Source organism: Protopterus annectens, chromosome 9.part0 (assembly GCF_019279795.1).
Source record: "Protopterus annectens isolate FY-2018-M chromosome 9.part0, PAN1.0, whole genome shotgun sequence".
NCBI classification, from domain to species: Eukaryota; Metazoa; Chordata; order Ceratodontiformes; family Protopteridae; genus Protopterus; species Protopterus annectens.
In genome coordinates, this window is record NC_056743.1 from 577,846,192 (window position 1) to 577,864,975 (window position 18,784).

The following is an 18,784-nucleotide window of genomic DNA, read 5'->3' on the forward strand; positions in this document are numbered from 1 at the left end:
CACCAAGTATCATGGTATGTGTGTTTTGTGGACGATGTCTTTTTGCTGTGGAAAGGCAACAACTCGGAATTTATTTCTTTTGTGAATTATTTACATACATCTACTGATTTTCTGAAATTTACACATCATTTCTCTATGTCCGAGATTGAAATTTTAGATGTACATATAAGTAAATCAGATTTAATGTGCCTTAAGAGCAAGATTTTCCACAAACCTACTAGAAAAAATACATATCTACATAAAACCAGTATGCATCCAAGACACATTCCAAGAAACGTACTGAAAGGACAAGTGTATAGAACCCTCAGACTACACAATAATGACAATGATGCTACATTAGCTCTAAGGAATTTGAAAGCTGATTTTTTAGAAAGAGGATATCATACTGATGAAATAGATAAAACTATATCCGATGCTTGGTCTATGAGGGACTCAAGATGTAAACCGTATTTTCAGACATCAGCTGCTAACAGTTCTTATAATAACAATGCTACCAGTACACAAAACTCTGGTTTTAGAGCAGTGTTTCAGTTTGCAAGTAATGTGAATCAATACACAGATATCATTAAAAAGCACTGGCACATCTTACAAGAAATTCCTAGCCTACATTCAATTGTTGGTAATGCACCCAGATTCAGCTTTAGGAATAATTTATCACTTAAACAACATTTATGCAATAAAGACACAAAGAAGACTGCCTTTGTTTCTACACGTCAAAGTACTTTTCCTTGTAGGTCATGCACTGCCTGAGTGCATATATATAGCACTAATCCATATGTTCATCCTATGAGAAACTTTGAACTCTATTTTTATACATACGCTGATTGTAAGATCACAGATGTGGTGTATTACTGTTTCTGTCAAAAATGTCATGTTTTTTTATGTTGGGAAGACCAATAGAAATTTGAAGGACAGAATTTTAGAACACATACGGGACATCAGAAACAATAAAAAACGAATGCACTCGCTCAACATGTCATGAACACAGACTCCTCACACTCTTTCAAGTTTTTTGTTTTACAATGTGTCTATAGGAATATAAGAGGAGGGGACATAGAAAATTTTACTGAGAGTTACGAACAAAGATGGATTATAAAGCTCAATGCTGATAAATATCCAGGGCTAAATGGGTCCACATCCTTAGTTCCTTTTCACAAAGCAAGACGTCTTCCACACAAATAACATTTTATACAACATTTTTAACCTTCATACATTTATAGTCCCTTTACATCAATATCTATACATTTTACATTTTATACATATGTATTTTTTAGACACACACATATATACACATCTTTTATATTATAAATTATTATATTTTATTTATAGATACACCACCTATTTATACATGATATACACACAGTTATATCATATAAATTATACTTTTTATCATGTTTATATGTTTTTATGTGGTCATTTTATAGCAGCTTTGACAATGTATCTTGGTTGAATACAACTTTAAATTTCCTTAAATGGATGACATCATTAATTGAGAGTTAATTGAGTGTACAAGTATATAAGCAACAGAGTGTTTTATATCTATGTCTGATGAAGCAACTAGGGTTGCGAAAGCGCTCACCTCTCTTTATGCATTTTGTTTGTTTGTTTAAATAAAGACGTTATTGTGTGGTACCCGGTATAGTGTTGTTTTTATAGACATTCCTTTTTTATATACTGGGTTTTACCTGATAGCCGTTTTTTGTTTGTTATATATTTATTTTACCAAACATACTCAACTTTCAAAAGACTGAATCTGTCTTTTTCAGGATCAGCCATATCTAGAAAATCATCCACAGCAAGCAGCAACATTTTTACTTCTTCTTGGTCTATTATGCACCACTTCAAACTTGATTTTCTCACCATTATAACAAAAAGTTCCAAAACCAATGTAAATAAAATAGGGCACAATGAACCTCCTGGCCTAGTACCCATAGGCAACATAAAAGACAATGACAGACCTGTGTCCATCTTAAATTTTGCTCTAAATGCCATATACATAGCCTTTATTAAAACAACAAATCTTACCAAAAAAGTCAACTGCAGGAGAGCCTGAATAAAATAATAATAATCATCCACGCTGACAGCCCCCTGCATACCCGGGCCCACTATCAGCAATGTCTTTTGCTGTTGATAAGCAGTTTTTACAAATATTCCATCCCTTAAAATATTATCAAAAGTCTGCCTTACCCTCATAGATCCACACAGATCATCAACCAAATGAGCTTCATATTTTGCTGTCCTTATCATGGTGATTGGTGTAAACAAATTATAATTATGATTTAATGCAGAATTAGTCTACAAGAAGAAGAAGGCAGACTTAAATCCCTTTCTAATGTTGTTATCACTGCTAGTGGATGAAGGTAGACATAAAGGCCTTGGAGTAGCCAAGTAGGGAGGGTGAGGATTAAAGAGATATGATCCATCCATTTGTCCTACAATAAAGAGAGGGGTTGCATGCACTTAGCGGCACACAAAGTGGTACAACATTGCTGTTTGAGACAAGAGAAACAATAGCTGATGCTGTAATGGGGAGGGTGGGTCTGCTCGGTGGAAACTTCCCATGAGGAAATGAAAAAACATTTTCGGTAGTCAACTTACTTCATGCTCCCGCAGCATCTAATTTGGTGTATAAAGTCAAGACTTTGAGATAAAACAATAACAATGTCAGATCATCCCTGACAGCTTCCTCACTGATGAGCCCTCCTCATCCCTGATAGCTTCCTCACTGATGAGCCTTCCTCATCCCTGATAGCTTCCTCACTGATGAGCCCTCCTCATCCCTGATAGCTTCCTCACTGATGAGCCCTCCTCATCCCTGATAGCTTCCTCACTGATGAGCCCTCCTTATCCCTGATTACTTCCTCACTAATGAGCCCTCCTCAACCCTGATAGCTTCCTCACTGATGAGCCCTCCTCATCCCTGATAGCTACCTCACTGATGAGCCCTCCTCATCCCTGATAGCTACCTCACTGATGAGCCCTCCTCATCCCTGATAGCTTCCTCACTGATGAGCCCTCCTCATCCCTGATAGCTTCCTCACTGATGAGCCCTCCTCATCCCTGATAGCTTCCTCACTGATGAGCCTTCTTCATCCCTGATAACTTCCTCACTGATGAGCCCTCCTCATTTACTCTAATCAGTGAAAGGAATGGATTGATTGATAGACTGAAAGAGGATCTGACCGCTGGCAAGCAGCAAAGGCAAAAAAGACAAAAAATCCTTTATTCTTCCCTTTTTTGGTATCACTACTATTACTATCTCTTTCCAATATAAATGAATCTCCTTTGTCTCAAACATTGCCTTAAAATATTGAACAGATCTTGGTATTTATTCATCATTATGATTAGCTGAATTCTATAGGTAAACCTTCAATTCCCATGATTTTACTTCTGGCTTGCTACTTAACAATGCAGCATCCCTGTTGTATTGTTGATGCATTTATGGTTGCAGCTGTTAAGGATAGCCATACTACTTTGCTGTCATTCATTAAGTTTTAGAATTATTATTATTTTAAATAATTTTATTAAATTATCACTCAAGATATAGGCAGATATACAGTAACAAAAAAGAAAACAGACCATATTACATTGTTTCCATATACATGCATTATACATCACATATCTCTTCTTTCCTTGTAACTATCATCAGTCCAGCATTATATAAATTGCTGAATTCCCAGTTACCTCCTTCTTCCCCATCACACACCCAGCAGTTGCTATCTACCTTGAGGAAAAATGTTTTGAAGTCTGCTTGGGGTGTAAAAATATGTAAAAAAACACTTCCAAGCTAAGATTCCAAACCTTCTGGGCTGTGTATGTTTATATACATATATCCCCATGTCAGTATACCAGCTTTTAAGAAGTTACTTAAGAAGTATTTTATGTAGGAGATTTGTTATTGTTTTGTATATATTATTTTCATTTTAATGGACTTTGACTCAAGAAAAAAAGATTTGCATATTGTTTATCAGAATAAATAAATAAATACAATTAAATTAAATGAAAAGAAAAATAAATGTAGCTCAGTCACTTCCTCTTTCGTCACAGCAACCACCAAGATCTTGATGCAAACTGAGCAAGCCATAGCAACCCTAAACCATTATAGAAAGGTTGAAGTAAATGGATGACTGGATTGGCATTCACAATTCATCTATTGGCTTAACTGACCTAGATCTCCTTGAAAAAAGAGGTACAGTCTAAGGGTGGGCACTGATCATGTGTAAATAGTTGGAAGACTCTGTTGCCCTGTATTTCCTAGGATTCTATGATCGTTTGACTGTCACATTCATTTTCACCCCAGTTTTGAGTTTGATATCAATGCTTGCCATGCCTTTGAATGTGGTCCACTATCATTTGGCTCATAGTATAATGTAACCCAACTTCTTTTTTCAAAGCAGCAAACCAGAGATTTCATCGGTCTTAATTTCATTGCTAAATTAATGCTTTCTTATATTCATCCAAATTACAAAAGTGTTTATTATCCTTCAGTAGCTGATATAGAAATTGGTATTTTACATCCAATAATATATCTATTTCTTGTTTCACATTTTTAATTCTTCCTTTTGGTTGTTTCATCCCAATCATAAAAGTTATTCTGCAAGTCCATCATTTAGTATCTCTAAAATTTCAAGTCTGATCTAGATCTGTGTATAATCTTGATAGGATGATTTCTAACCTTCAGTTTAAGATTTACTTCAGAGCTGACCCTATTCCATTATCAAAGTCCTAATATGCTCATATCATTCACTCTTAAATCCTCACACCAGCTGACAAAAGCCTCTTATTTTCAAATGTTTGTAGGAAATTGTCTTTTGAAATGTGCAGAAAAATATAAGAAGAGAATATTCCAGGGGTGCATTATCTGACATCAGTACTGGGTACAATTTCACTACCTACATGCTCAGTAATTGTATTGACTTTATCATGTATATGTGTGTGTGTGTGTGTGTGTGTATATATATATATATATATATATATATATATATATATATATATATATATATATATATATATATCTGTACACATATACATATATATATATACGTGTGTGTGTACATAAATATATATATATATGTGTGTGTGTGTGTGTGTGTGTGTGTGTGCGTGTGTGTGTGTATGTGTGGTTTCATTTCATAAATGCGAATTGCTGAAATATCAAATTTCAGCAATTCGTGTCCATGAAGCTGAAATCTTAAAATAACGAAAGTGCAGAACTGCAAATAGGACTATGTCGAATTTGCGCTTATGCATTTACATTATTGTACAGAAGTGTTCGGCTGGGAAGGTGTCTGCAGTTTAAAGTGAGTGAGTGTGTGTGAGTGTTTTTTTAACTTGTACGAGTGGGTTAGAGTATGGAGGTGGAGGTATGAGTATGTGTGTTGGCTATGTGTGATGATTTTTTTTTTTACTGTTTGTGCGATCTCAGAGTTAGTATATATAAGGGGTGTGGGGTGCAGGGGGGCTTGCCCCCTGCATTTGTGTAGTGTAAGTGTGTGTCTGTGTGGGGCTGTGCTGTATTTCAGTGTTTTGTGGTGTGGGTGTTATGGTTTGTGTGTTGTGTGCTGTATGCTGTGTGTTCGATGTTGTGATTTCATGATTGTGAGGTGTTGGTGTTTTGATGGTTTCGGCTTTATAGTGTTGAAATGCTGAAATAAGATATTTCAGCATTTTGGCAATATGAAGTGAAAAGTACAGTTTTGTACCTACCATAAATGTAGATGTTCGAGTGCTAATACAGCTGCAGTCATAACAGATGGGTTATCCTGCCGTCAGGCAGGCCCTCGGTCGGCCGAATTCCAAAGTCTAGGTCCGGCGTCGCTTCTTCCCTGACGTCAGTGTGGCAGGGGTATAAAAGAACCAGCCAATGCCATCTTCTTCAGTATTTCTTGCCCCAGATGTCAGGTGCCCCCAGGAGGAAGGCAAAACATAAACTTATGTAATAATGCAGTGTAAAATAATAAAAAAACAGTAGTTTGCAAGCAAATACACCATAAACGAATACCCCAATCAGGTTGTATGAGGAGGTGTTTGTCATAAGGCCTGTCCCAAGAGGGGATGGAGGGAGGGAAACCTGGACTGCAGCTGTATTAGCACTCGAACATTTACATTTATGGTAGGTACAAAACTGTACTATATTCATCGTGCATACAGCTGCAGTCATAACAGATGGGTAGAATCCCAAAGCTAAAAAGGGGTGTCAGGCACTAAGTGGAACTAGGAGGAGCAAGGATGCCATGCAAGACAGCAGTGGCAAATCCCGCTCTAGATTTAGAGTAAAGTGGAAGGTGATAGTGCTTGGAGAAAGTGTGCACAAAACTCCAAGTGGCTGCTTCCAAAATGTCCTTGGTAGGAACCCCCCTGAGGAAAGCTGCAGAGGTAGCTGTGGCCCTTGTGGAGTGAGATCTGATGCTTGAAGGCACAGTTTTTCCATGAAATGAGTAACAAAAGCATATGCAGTGGGCTATCCATTTTGAGATTGTCTGTTTGGAGATAGCCTTTCCTTGAGCACCTGTAGCATAGGACACAAATAGTTGCTCGGATTTTCTGAATGGCTTTGTCCTGTCCAAATAATAACGAAGTTGTCTGTGAATGTCCAAGGAATGTAGTAGTCTTTCTCCTTTGTTTTGTGGGTTAGGATAAAAGGTAGATAAGTGGACAGTCTGATTCAAGGCTACACTGGATACTACCTTTGGCATAAAGGAAGGGTTGGTTCGTAAGGAAACTCTGTCCTGATGGAAAATGATGAAAGGTTGCACAGCCATGAGGGCCTGTAGTTCCGAAACCCTGTGTGCTGAGGTGATAGCCAGAAGGAAGGCTGTTTTCTGTGACAAATATTGCAGTTCTGTTGAAGCATCTGGCTCAAATGGAGGCAGAGTCAGTTTTTCCAAAATGTAGTTGAGGTCCCAAGCAGGTACTGGTGGTTTCCTTGGGGGTTTTATATTCTTAGCCCCTCGGAGGAACTGTCTTAAGAGAGGATGAGAGAATAAAGGAGGATCTGTGTTGTATTGTGCAGAAATGGCTGAAGCATGGATCTTGATGGAGGAGAAGGAAAGTCCACTGTTTAACATCTCAGCTAGGTACTGTAATATTCGAGGTAAATTTAGTACCCAAGGATTCTGACCCTTTTTCTGATTCCAGGCACAAAACCGTTTCCATTTGGCGGAGTAGGCTTTTCTAGTAGAAGGTCTTCTGGCCTCCAAGATGACATCCTGTACCTCCTTGGAGAGGAGGGTCTGTTGGGAAACCAAGGAATCCTCCATGCGGCTAGATTGAGGGTTTTCAGCTGACTGTGAAGAGTTTTGAAGTTGTGCTGGGACAACAGAAGAGGCACTAGAGGCAGGATCCATGGTGGGGAATGCGTCAGGCTCTTCAGGAGTGGATACCAGTGTTGTCTTGACCAGTCTGGAGCAATGAGAATCATGTTTGGCCTCTCTGCTCTGGCTTTTAATAGAACTTTGGGCAGCAGAGGGAGAGGTGGAAAGGCATAGACTGTCAATGTTGCCCAATTGAAACAAAGTGCGTCCACTTTCCAGGCCTGTGGATGATAGGTCCTTGAGAAAAAATTTTTCAGTTGGTAATTTCTGTGGGTAGCAAAGAGATCTATGTCTGGCTGTCCCCATGCCTGAATTATATTTGCGAATACTTGAGGATGCAACTTTCATTCGTGTGGATCTGTCATATTTCTGCTTAGGTTGTCTGCCAGTGTGTTTTCCTTTCCTGGCAGGAATTGTGCATGAAGTTGGATTTGCAATTCCAGAGCCATGTTCCAAAGTGACATGGCTAGTCTGCACAGGGGATATGAATGAGTTCCTCCCTGCTTGTTTATGTACCACATCACTGTGGTGTTGTCTGTCCTTATCAATAGCTGGCCTGGATGCAGTAGGTCTTTGAAGGGCATAATAGCATTTTGTACTGCTAGCATTTCCTTTTGATTGATGTGTAGGTGCTTCTCTTTTTGGGACCATTTGCCCTGAATGCACTGATCTTTCATGTGCGCCACCCCCCCCCCCCCCAGGCGTAGTCCAGGGCATCTGTTGTGATGATTTGATTTGCTTGAGGCATGCAGAAGGGGAGACCTATGTTTCTTTGGCATGCTTGGGCCCACCACAGAAATTCCTTTTGAAGACATGGAATGAGTGGTATAATTGTTTCCAAACTGTGGCGGTGTTGAGACCATAAGTTTTTTAGGTACCATTGAAGTTTCCTCATATGCAGCTTTGCACATGGGATCAGTAGGATGCAAGATGCCATGAATCCCAGAGCCTGCAGGATTTTCCTTGCAGTCAGCCTGGTGAAGGTTGCCATTTTGCTGAAGTATTGAGATAGTTGCCCTTGCTTCTCTGGCGTGAGGTAGGCCATCTGGGTGTTTGTATTCAAGCTGGCACCCAGGAAAATTATTGTTTGAGAGGGTATTAGTTTTGATTTCCTTTTGTTGACTGTGTATCCCAGAAAGTTCAACAATTTTATTACAAACGCCAGGTGTTTCAGAAGTATGTCCTTGCTGTCCGCTTGGATCCGGCAGTCGTCCAGATATGGGTAGATTTGTATCACTTGTAGCCTGCAGAAGGCGATTACTGATGCCAGGCATTTCATAAACACTCTGGGCGCAGTAGATAAGCCAAAGGGCAATGCAGAGAATTGGTAATGGGTTGCACCTGCAAGAAATCTGAGGTATCTTCTGCAATCTTGTCTGATAGGGACATGCAGGTATGCCTCCTTGAGGTCCAATGTTACCAGCCAAGACTCCTTGCCCAGCATGGGAAGAAGCTGCTGTAATGTGAGCATCTTGAATTTTGGTACAAGTAAATATGTGTTTAGGATGGATAGGTCCAAAATAGGTCTCCAATCTTTGTCCTTCCTTGGTACCAGGAATAGTCTGGAATAAAAACCTTGACCCTGTTCTTGTGCAGGTACCTCTTGAATAGCTTTCATGTCCATGAGAGCTGAAATTTGTTTTTGTGCCTCTGCCCTTTGATTTTGTGGCAGGTTTGGCATGCCTCTCATTTTTGGAAGGGTGTGAAAGTGGAATCTGTAGCCTCTGTCTATAATGTCCGGGATCCATTTGTCTTTTGTGACAATATGCCAATTTTTTGAAAATAATGCCAGATTTCCGCCTAAAGGTGCTGCCATTAAAGCTTTGCTTGGCATGCAAAGGGGAAAGTCATTGTGTCTGCTTTCTGAATGACTGTGATCTATCTTCTCCACCTCTTGGTGTAGGTGCTTGCCATTGTCTGTCTCTGAATGATCCTTGAGATTGCCCTCTACCCCTCGGGCGCCTGTATCTGCCTCTTTGAGGTCTGTCCATGGATGGAAAGGACCAATTTTTTGAAGGCCAGTTTCTGCTGAAACGTGGAGGTTGTACCTGTAGGAAATCTTTCACTGTTTGCATTGATCTTGCCTTTTCCTCCATTTTCTTTAGTACCTCCTCAGCTTTAACACCAAACAATACATCTTTTTGAAGAGGTGCATCTAGTAATTTAGCTTTGACATGATCTGGTAAGGTTTGCTCTTTGAGCCAAGCATATCTACATATGACAAACTCTGTAACAGCAGCTCTACATGAGGCCTCTAAAGCATCAAAACCACACTGCAAGGTATGTTTACACACTTGCTCTGCACTATGCAACAAATCCTGCACCTCCTTTAAATCTGGTTGCTCAGGTTGTGTCATTTTGCTTTTCAGCTGAGATATCAAAAACTGTTGATACTTTAACATATGGAACTGACAGTTTAATGCCCTCATGGTTAAAGTGGACGAGGTGTACACCTTTTTCCCCCACCTTTCTAAAGCATTGGAATCTCTCTCTGAAGGTAATGGGTTTTTGGCAGTAGAGGCCTTAATTCCCTTGGGACCCTGTGAAATAGTTTCTGGGTCAGCAGTATGGCTTTTGTATAGGAATTTGTGTGAATCAGGAACCCGGTAATACCTGTCAGGTTTAACAGGAACTGGAGGTAAAGAATCTGGGTTGAAGCTGGCTTTTGTGTACACATCATCTAATATATCCAAGACAGGAGGGATAGCCAGAGGCCTGTGCTGGGGAAGCAAGAGAAAATCCCTGAGCCTTTTATTGGAATCTGAATAATCTTGGCCTTCCCAGTGGAAGTGTTCCCTTAAGGTATGTAAGGTTTCCCCAAAAGAATAGTCCTCGGGGGGGGGGGGACCAAGGGAATGGACTCCTCAGCATCAGAGTCTTCAAAAGGGGAATATGAATATTCCTGGTCCTCAGAATGTTCTGAGGTAATAGAGGCTTGATCTGAGGAAGGGTAGTCTTCCTCCAATCTGGGCCTTTTGTCCGAGGGGGGTTGGGAACTCCTGATAAGAGTAATCAAATCCACAGCCATTTTGAGCATCTGTTTTTTAGGCATGGGGCCTTGAGAGGGGATCTGTGGACCTTGTCTTTTAGTTTTCATGGCTGCCTTAGATTTTGTGAAAGCCTTAATGGAAAAGGAGGGAGGCCTGAAGACACCTTGAGATGAAGACACCTTGAGAAGTGGCAGGCCTGACTAAACTCTGAGTTTCCCCGCCAAGAGTGGCATCAGTATCTGAAGACGGAATGGGGGACGAGGAGCCTGCGACCTCGGGCACAGAAGACACCACTAAAGAAGCATCATCGGTACTCAGGGGCTGCGTAGGCGCCTCACTGAGAACCGGAGCACTGGTAGTCGGCTTTAGCGTGGTGTCGGTAGAAGTCGTGGACCTTGTATGTCGGTCCTTATCTTTACATCTTTTACTCAAAACTGGAGTCGGAGTATCCGACGACATAATGTAATTAAATATTTTACCAAAATAGTGTTGGGTGAACTCCGCCCGACACTTTATAGTGTGTTTGTTGAATCTAGCACAAAAACGGCAGGCCGAGACGTTGTGGTCTGGGCCTAAGCAAGGAATACAGAAAGAATGGAAATCCTTATGCGGTATTTGCTTATCACATGAAATGCAATTATTAACTTTGTCTGACATCAGTCTGAGGCAAGAAAAGTTTCCCCAACGGGGTACTTAGCTTTCAAGAAGACTTTGGCTGAAATATTTTCATAAATCTCAGGAGCTGGCGACCGGCACTTGCGAACTGCTTCTGCTTCGGACACCGCATGGCAAGAAAGACTGAAGAAGATGGCGTCAGCTGGTTCTTTTATACCCCTGCCACACTGACGTCAGGGAAGAAGCGAAGACAACCGACGCTGGACCTAGACTTTGGAATTCGGCTGACCGAGGACCCGCCTGACGGCAGGATAACCCATCTGTTATGACTGCAGCTGTATGCACGATGAACATCCATATATATATATATATATATATATATATATATATATATATGTATAAATATATATATATGTGTGTGTGTGTGTGTATGTATGCATATATATATATATATCTATATATATATATATATATATATATATATATATATATATATATATATATATATATATATATATATATATATACACACACATAGGGGAGACCATGAGCTACGTAGAGTAAACTGAGGAGCCAAAAGAAGAAGTGGTTGAGTCTGATTAGATAAAATAATCCAGAAGAGGTTAAAGGACATTTTTCAAATATATACTTTTCCTGGTCTGGCCTGGTCGCTGGCCGCTGAGTTTCATGAATGTTTCATAAGTTAAACAGTGACAGAGTAAATGACAGAGAGGGCAAATAAAAATGTAAGTTTCATTAGAAAAAGCTAATTTATGTAGTCCCAGACTATAGCTGATATTGGTAGATTGGGGACATTTACCACTGATTTACATTTACGTAGTTGCCCTCAAACTTCTACTTCATGTTTATATTATGAAGCTAATACTTCATAACCAGTGTACTATAACATCTTAAAAATATAGAAGTTGCCTGACACAGATGGCTTGACCTTCTTGGACTATCCTTTTTTTCAAACCATGTGTATAAGCTGCTATTGCTTGTTAAACAATACTTTCAGTCCTCCTACAGTCAATTTAGAACTACTTTAGGCTTATGCCCTTCATTCTTGGATTCCACAATTTTTATTTCAGTAATCTTGTCAAAAGAATATTTTATGCATCCACTGTCCTTTCTGTCTATTTGTAAAGATTTCTTAACATTAACATCTAGCCACCCTCCTTCGGTCTTCCTTATATGCCCCTATGTTTTTGAATATTTCCTCCAGTGAAACCTGCTGCTCTACTGGAAATTGTCAATTCTACTGGGATGCCTTTACCATATGCTCCACCCATCCACGATGAGATATTATGTTTTCTTAGGCATTATTCATAAGTCTTCTGGTATAGACACTGTTCTGGTGTGTCTGACCTTCTAGAACTATATGCAGTATCCAGGTATAACACCACCAGCTCAGTAGAGAAGACAAATGTTTACTTTTCTCCTGCTAATGATTCCCCTTTGCAGCTCGGGATCGCCTTAGATTCACTTACTGGACTTTCACAGTGATTGACCTTCTTAAATTAATTTTTTCATTCATTCTTTGATTACCTATTTAATTTAGTTCAGTACTGCAGGGAAGAAGAGATTACCCTGGCATTCAATGGCTGCAAAACATGAAAAAGAAAATGCTGCATTTGACATCTGTCTGGTGTGTAATACACACTCACTCACACATGGCATGCCAACCTACAGGTAAGACAGGAAGTTTACAGTTCAATGATCTTTGGAACATGAAAGGTAACTGGAGCTCCTGACAAAAGCTCATGCAGGTACATGGATGACATTTAGACTTTACAAACAAGGCACCCTAGCCAAAAACTAAACTGGAAGGAAAAGTGCTTTGAGGTACCACTCTGACAGTTGTGCCATCTCACCTTTAAATGATTTGATATGAATATATCTAGGTCATGTGCTATTTTATTTGATGTCAGTAGTTCAAGCCTGCCCATCCCACCAGAGAATATAATGTCCACTTAGAGGTTTGTTTTTTTTCAGCTTTGGATGATTAGTTATTGCTCTTTTAGTGATAAAGCTCTGTATGCAGAAATATTATTAAGGCACTTCTACATAAAGCACATCTATCACACTGTCAGTGACATGTTACCCTGTAAATAGAAAAAGTATTACCTTGCAGTCTTTGCAACACTCTCCTTCAGCACATTGTGCCTGGGGTTTTAGCTTGCAGGATGATGCACTACAACAGGGATTTTCACATTCCTGTAATACATAACATTTCTATGATTAGTTTGCATAAGCTTAATCTCAGTTTGTTTATAGTATGACACTGTAATCAAGAATATTTGCTAGTGACTATATAATTTCCAAGATGTGTAGCATTGTATATACACGTGTAGGCAAGCATACTTTTACTGTATTATTAACGTAAACAGAAAAAGAAGTTTCACCGTTTATTTCCTTTTCATTTCTAGCTTAATAGGGTCCTTTTACACTTTCTAAATACCTTGGCATAACTAGTTCTAATGGTAATGTATGAGGAGAGAGACCATATTTTGTAAACAAAGCCCCATGGTAAGTAACTGGTATTAATATTCACATCCACTAACATTCAGAAAAGGGTATTTTCCTTTAAGATACAAAGATCAGTACAATCACTTGCATGCATCCAGCCTGTCATGTCATCGGAAGTGACCATACTAAAAATCTCATACAATTGTACTTCACAGCTTGTATATGACTATTACAGGACACAGTAAATGACATCTCGTATTAGTTGTAATCTTTCTTAAATAATGGCAGTTCTCATTTATTGTCATTATCATTAAAACCGGAGTGGCCAGTTCGCTCTGCACAATATAATTCTATATGTCATATTGTATAATATTTAAATAATGCAATTATGTTTCATATATTCCTAATTCCATCATATCTCTAATATTCCAGGCTATTGTCTAAGTACCAAGGTTCAGGAAAAACGTTTTATATGATCACTATTTTGTTTCTTTAGTCCGGTCATTAAAGAAGGCTAAAAGTAAATCATTTTATGTATTAGGAATATCAATGTCCTTTGTATTAGAGGACAGCTTACTAAATCATCTAGGCTCTGTCAACCAATATATAGTCATGATTCAAGTTAATGTCACTGTCATCTTAAAAATCTTTATAAAAACTGTTACAAAGAAGAAAGGTGTTTTCAGTCAGTCAAGGGCAGCCAGTGGTGACAAATGCTCTTGGTTTACCAGCATGCTGAAAGCAGTGCTTAATAAATGGGATAAATATTCTAAACAATGGAATAGCTTTGAAATGATTTAATGATGAGAATTTCTTAAAATGGTGAAGTGATAGTTGACTAGCTATCAAAACTGCTAAGAAACCAGTAATTTTTCAAAGGGAAATCCATGAGTTGGTTTGGAAAATGTAACAAGGATCTAGCATAAGCTTTACACAGAGGTCTGTCAGGAACAGCATCTCTTGCTTCAGTTTAGAAATTCTTGCATGTCCCTATTTCTAAAGTGCATCACCTATAATAACAGAGTTAAGAATCATCCAAGGGCTTAGTTGATAATATAATCCGAGGCTCAAATTCCCAAACTCTCAAACTGACTTTGGCTTGGAGACTTCCTAAGTTCTATTGGAAAAGAATAAGTACCCCATACCTCTCAAGTGTACCTCATAACGAGGAACATACCTCATTTGGTGTCTTAAAAAGTTCATGTTCCTCAAAGTTCCACATTGAAAGGGTTTGTCATAACTTTCAGTGTTAATAATTTTTTACTGATGTCCATGGTAAATAGAAATCAAGTCATATTAATTCATTAAAAGATCTTTTATACCATTATATTTTAACCATCCTATGACATCCCTAGTTGAATTTGTTAGTAAGCTGTTAGTATGTGTTCCACATTTTGCCCCATTTGTTCCACATTATGAGGACTAGTGTTCCTCATTTTAGAGATGGAAGGTTGATTGCTATGGAGTACCCTCGCTCTAGACTCCACCCAAACTTTGTAAAAATGGCAGCCTCCATTATTGGAAAAACTTGTGCTCATATTATAAATCTTGCAATTCTTTGTGTAGTCACACCTCTTGCAATATAAGTGCAACTCTTCCCTTACCTTAAGGACCCAAAACCTCAAACTTAGCAAATTCATACCAGTCTCAAATGTTGGAGCTTTATCAAAGATCATTGAAAATATATTCTGTCACATCCTGGAATATATTGTCAAATAAGGATTCTTGGTAGGAGGTGCAAAATTGATTTTAGAAAATGGTTTAGTTCCCTGACAACTACTTGGAGCACAGTTTCATGTCCTGTTTATCTCAGGCATGCATGGGCCTTCTGTTAATCCACACTCAGAAGTCTCATCTGCCTTCTGTTATTTTATGCAATACTTTCCAGGAATCCAGCATTATCTCCACAAAACAGTATTTCCTTAAGAAAGAATTAAACCACTCTGTCTGCAGAAGACACTCAGCATCTTGTCTCTTGTCTCGTTTTGCTTCCTTTACATTTGCAGTGAGATGTGTCTAAATCATATTCCCCTTCTGCTCAGCTATACAACTGATTAAGCCTCTGTTCTTACCCAGCCACTATGGTTCCACAACTGTTTTGATAACTGCATTCCATACGATCACCACTCTGCTCTCCCCTTTTTCCTCCAAATTACTGACAGATTTTGGGCTTTGCAGGTTACTTTCCTCTCTGTCATAGGTTCATAGGTAGGTACTAGGTTATCTGCCCGAGGGCATTTATAAGCCTAGCCAGAGTGTGTCAGCTTTCGCCACCCCATTGATTAATTAACTGAGCCCCTGTCAGGAAGAGCCAATAAAGTGATCCCAGCGGTGTATTTTCTGTTACCCATCCACTCGTCAAGGTTTCTCTTGAAGAGTGTTAGTGAGGGGCTCTGTCTAATGTAGTTAGAAATTTTGTTCCAAAGCATGGGGAGTCTCTGTGACAGGAATCTATCCCTCCAGCATGTTCTATTTATTGTTGTGGTGAGGTTTAGCTCACTAGAGTGTGTGGCTCGCAGTGACTTGGATTTCTTTAGGTGGAGCGTGTCCATCAATTCTGAGTTGGACATGGCTTTGTAAGTCAGGCAGAGATCACCTCTGAGTAAGCGATATGTCACTGAGTACAGCCGGAGTTTTTCCAGTTGGGCTGCATAGGACATATGTTTGAGGCCAGTAATCCTCTTGGTGAGGTACTGTTGTGGTCTTACCAGCTGTTAGAAGTGTCTTGTGAGGTACATACCAAATGGGGCATTGTACTCTATGATGGGTCTGATGAGTGACCAGTAGAGGGACACTATAACCTGTTTATTTCTAGATGCAAACCCTTTAGTAATTAGATGGGCTACATAGAAGGATTTTAAAAACTGAAAACTGATAAAAGATGAAAACAACGACTCACCACGAATACAAGAAAAGGTTTAATGGACATCCACAAACTTAACGCTTTCACCCGTCCAAATACGGGTTTCATCAGAGTTTAGTTAATTACAAAAACAGCTGATTTTTATACTCTTGTCAATTAAATTAAATTACATTCAATTCCAATCAAAGCAGCCAATTACTTTAAAACTCCAATTAATCTAGTTGTACAAAAAAACAATGGTAATACTAAAAATAACTTATAAAAACATATAACACAAGTAAACTACTATATATAACTACCTATATAAACTATTATACAATTCCTATTATACAATTCCTATTGTTAAAATTCTAATTAAAGGTTCCTAAAATTAGTGTTTGAAATCATTTGTAATAAATTCAAATAGTATGTCATAAATATAAATATAAATATTATATTTATATATATTTATATTACAACTAAAATAACCATTTGAAAATAAATTATTGTATATAAAAAATTGTATATAAAAATATGTAATTACTATTTAACTTATATCTTGCTAAATATTATATGAATTCAATTTTAAATAACTAGCTATCGAAATATTTTCATTAATACCTGGCTTACTACACGCATTTAATCTAAGTTGCCATAGACACTCTTTGTACTCAAGTAAGGCATTAACATCACCTTCTTTATCCATATTTTGAGGAATCCTGTCTATGACAAAGAACAAAATTTTTTGAAATCCTGACAGTTTATACTATGCATATACAAAGAGTTAGTTTATTTCTTATTTCTAATATCTCTGATGTGCTCACCTATCCTTTCCTTTAATTTTCTTATGGTCTTTCCAATATAAAAAGCTTGACAGGATAAACAGGTTGCCACATAAATAACTAACTTGGTGTTAAAATTTGCATGTCCTGGGCATCTAATAGTTCTTTTGTATCCTTTTATTGCTACATTTGTACCATCCATAATATACCTACACCATCTACAAAATCCGCACTTTTTCATTTTTGACTCTCTAAACGAGACCTCACTTTCAAAATATTTTTTTAAGTTTTTACCTCTACTAAAAACTATGGTGAGAGAACAACCTAAATCCTGTAAAATTTCAGTTTGATTCACAAACACCTTATCCCATACATCTCTAATATTACTCGCAAAGATAGGTGTATAGTCACTGTATGGCAATATCATTGCTTTTGATTTGTTAGTGTTGTCACTACCTTTATTATTTTGATTACCTAAGCCGTGTTTTAAAATAGGCTTGTAATCCAAATACCTCTTAATGGTTATCTCTTTTCTAATATTCAACAGCAATTCATTCGGATAATCTCTCTCAACAAACATCTTGTGCAAATTATCTATTTCCTTGTTAAACTTCTTGTCATTACTTATCATTCTCGAGAGTCTAACTATTTGTCCCTTAACTAAATTTCTTTTTTGAAATGAAGGATGACAACTTTTATAATGCAAGTATGAGTTTGAAAAGGTCGATTTTCTATAAATATTTGACTCTAATCGGTCATCTTGTTTATATAGTTTAATATCCAAGTATTCACATGAGTCCATACTAATTTGAAAAGTAAATTTGAGAAAGGATGTTGTATTGTTCAAATATCCCATAAATTCATTAAATTCATTAATATTACCTTTCCAAAAAAGCAGGATGTCGTCCAAGAACCTTAAATATAGATCAATACTTGACCAATATTTGCTTGTGAAAACGTGCTCTTTTTCCCACATTGCTAAAACTAAGTTAGCATATATGGGGGCACATCTTGCCCCCATAGCCACTCCTGAGCATTGTTTGTAATGCTCACTACCATGTTTAAAAAAATTATTTTCCAGCACCATTTCCATTAACTTGGCTAAGGTCTTAACCTTGGACGTATCCATCCCTCCAAAATAAACCAAACTCCTTTCAAACAATTCAAGTCCTTCTTTTAAGGGAATGATCGAAAATAAGTTAACAACATCAATAGTTATTAAATAAACCTCATTCAAAATTAAGTGTATTATACTCTTTGAGAGTTGCCAAACAGTGCCAGGAATCTTTAAGAATGTGTTCAATATTGTTTGTCACCTTGTTACAAGCTATGTCAATATAATGTGCAATAGCTTCTAATTTGGAACGTTTTGCAGCAACAATTGGTCTAAAGGGAGGGTTGGTGACACTCTTGTGTATTTTAGGTATTCCAAATATGCTTGGTGTAACAGGAAAATCAACTAACATGTATTCATACTCTGATTGTGAAATGTCACCGTCCATCAGTAACTCATATAACAGCCAGTCAATCTTAGCATAAGCTTTAATAATATCATATTTGGAAACCACTGTGTATGTACTTTCATCACCCAGCGTGTCACTAATTGTGCTTTTCTGCTTAATTGTATTTTTATATTCTCTGCTTTCATGTTGGGACCTGTGCGCCCTGTAATCCTACACGCAAGGTCCGATTGTGTGTGTTTTTAGCCCTGGTATCTTAAGACTGTTTGCGTTGTTACTGGGACCATTGCGCACTTCTGTAATTAGTAAGCGC

At 38.1% G+C, this 18,784-nt stretch overlaps 1 protein-coding gene across 3 annotated transcripts in view; it reads right to left on the reverse strand.

Annotated features, from left to right (window-relative positions):
- Window positions 1–18,784, reverse strand: part of LOC122811336 (zinc metalloproteinase-disintegrin-like batroxstatin-1) — a 301,349-nt gene that overhangs the window by 175,208 nt on the left and 107,357 nt on the right. For all 3 annotated transcript variants that reach the window (XM_044083108.1, XM_044083107.1, XR_006366236.1), the window contains exon 8: window positions 13,046–13,135. In XM_044083108.1, coding sequence (XP_043939043.1) covers window positions 13,046–13,135 — 90 coding nt within the window. The remainder of the gene's footprint in view (window positions 1–13,045; window positions 13,136–18,784) is intronic.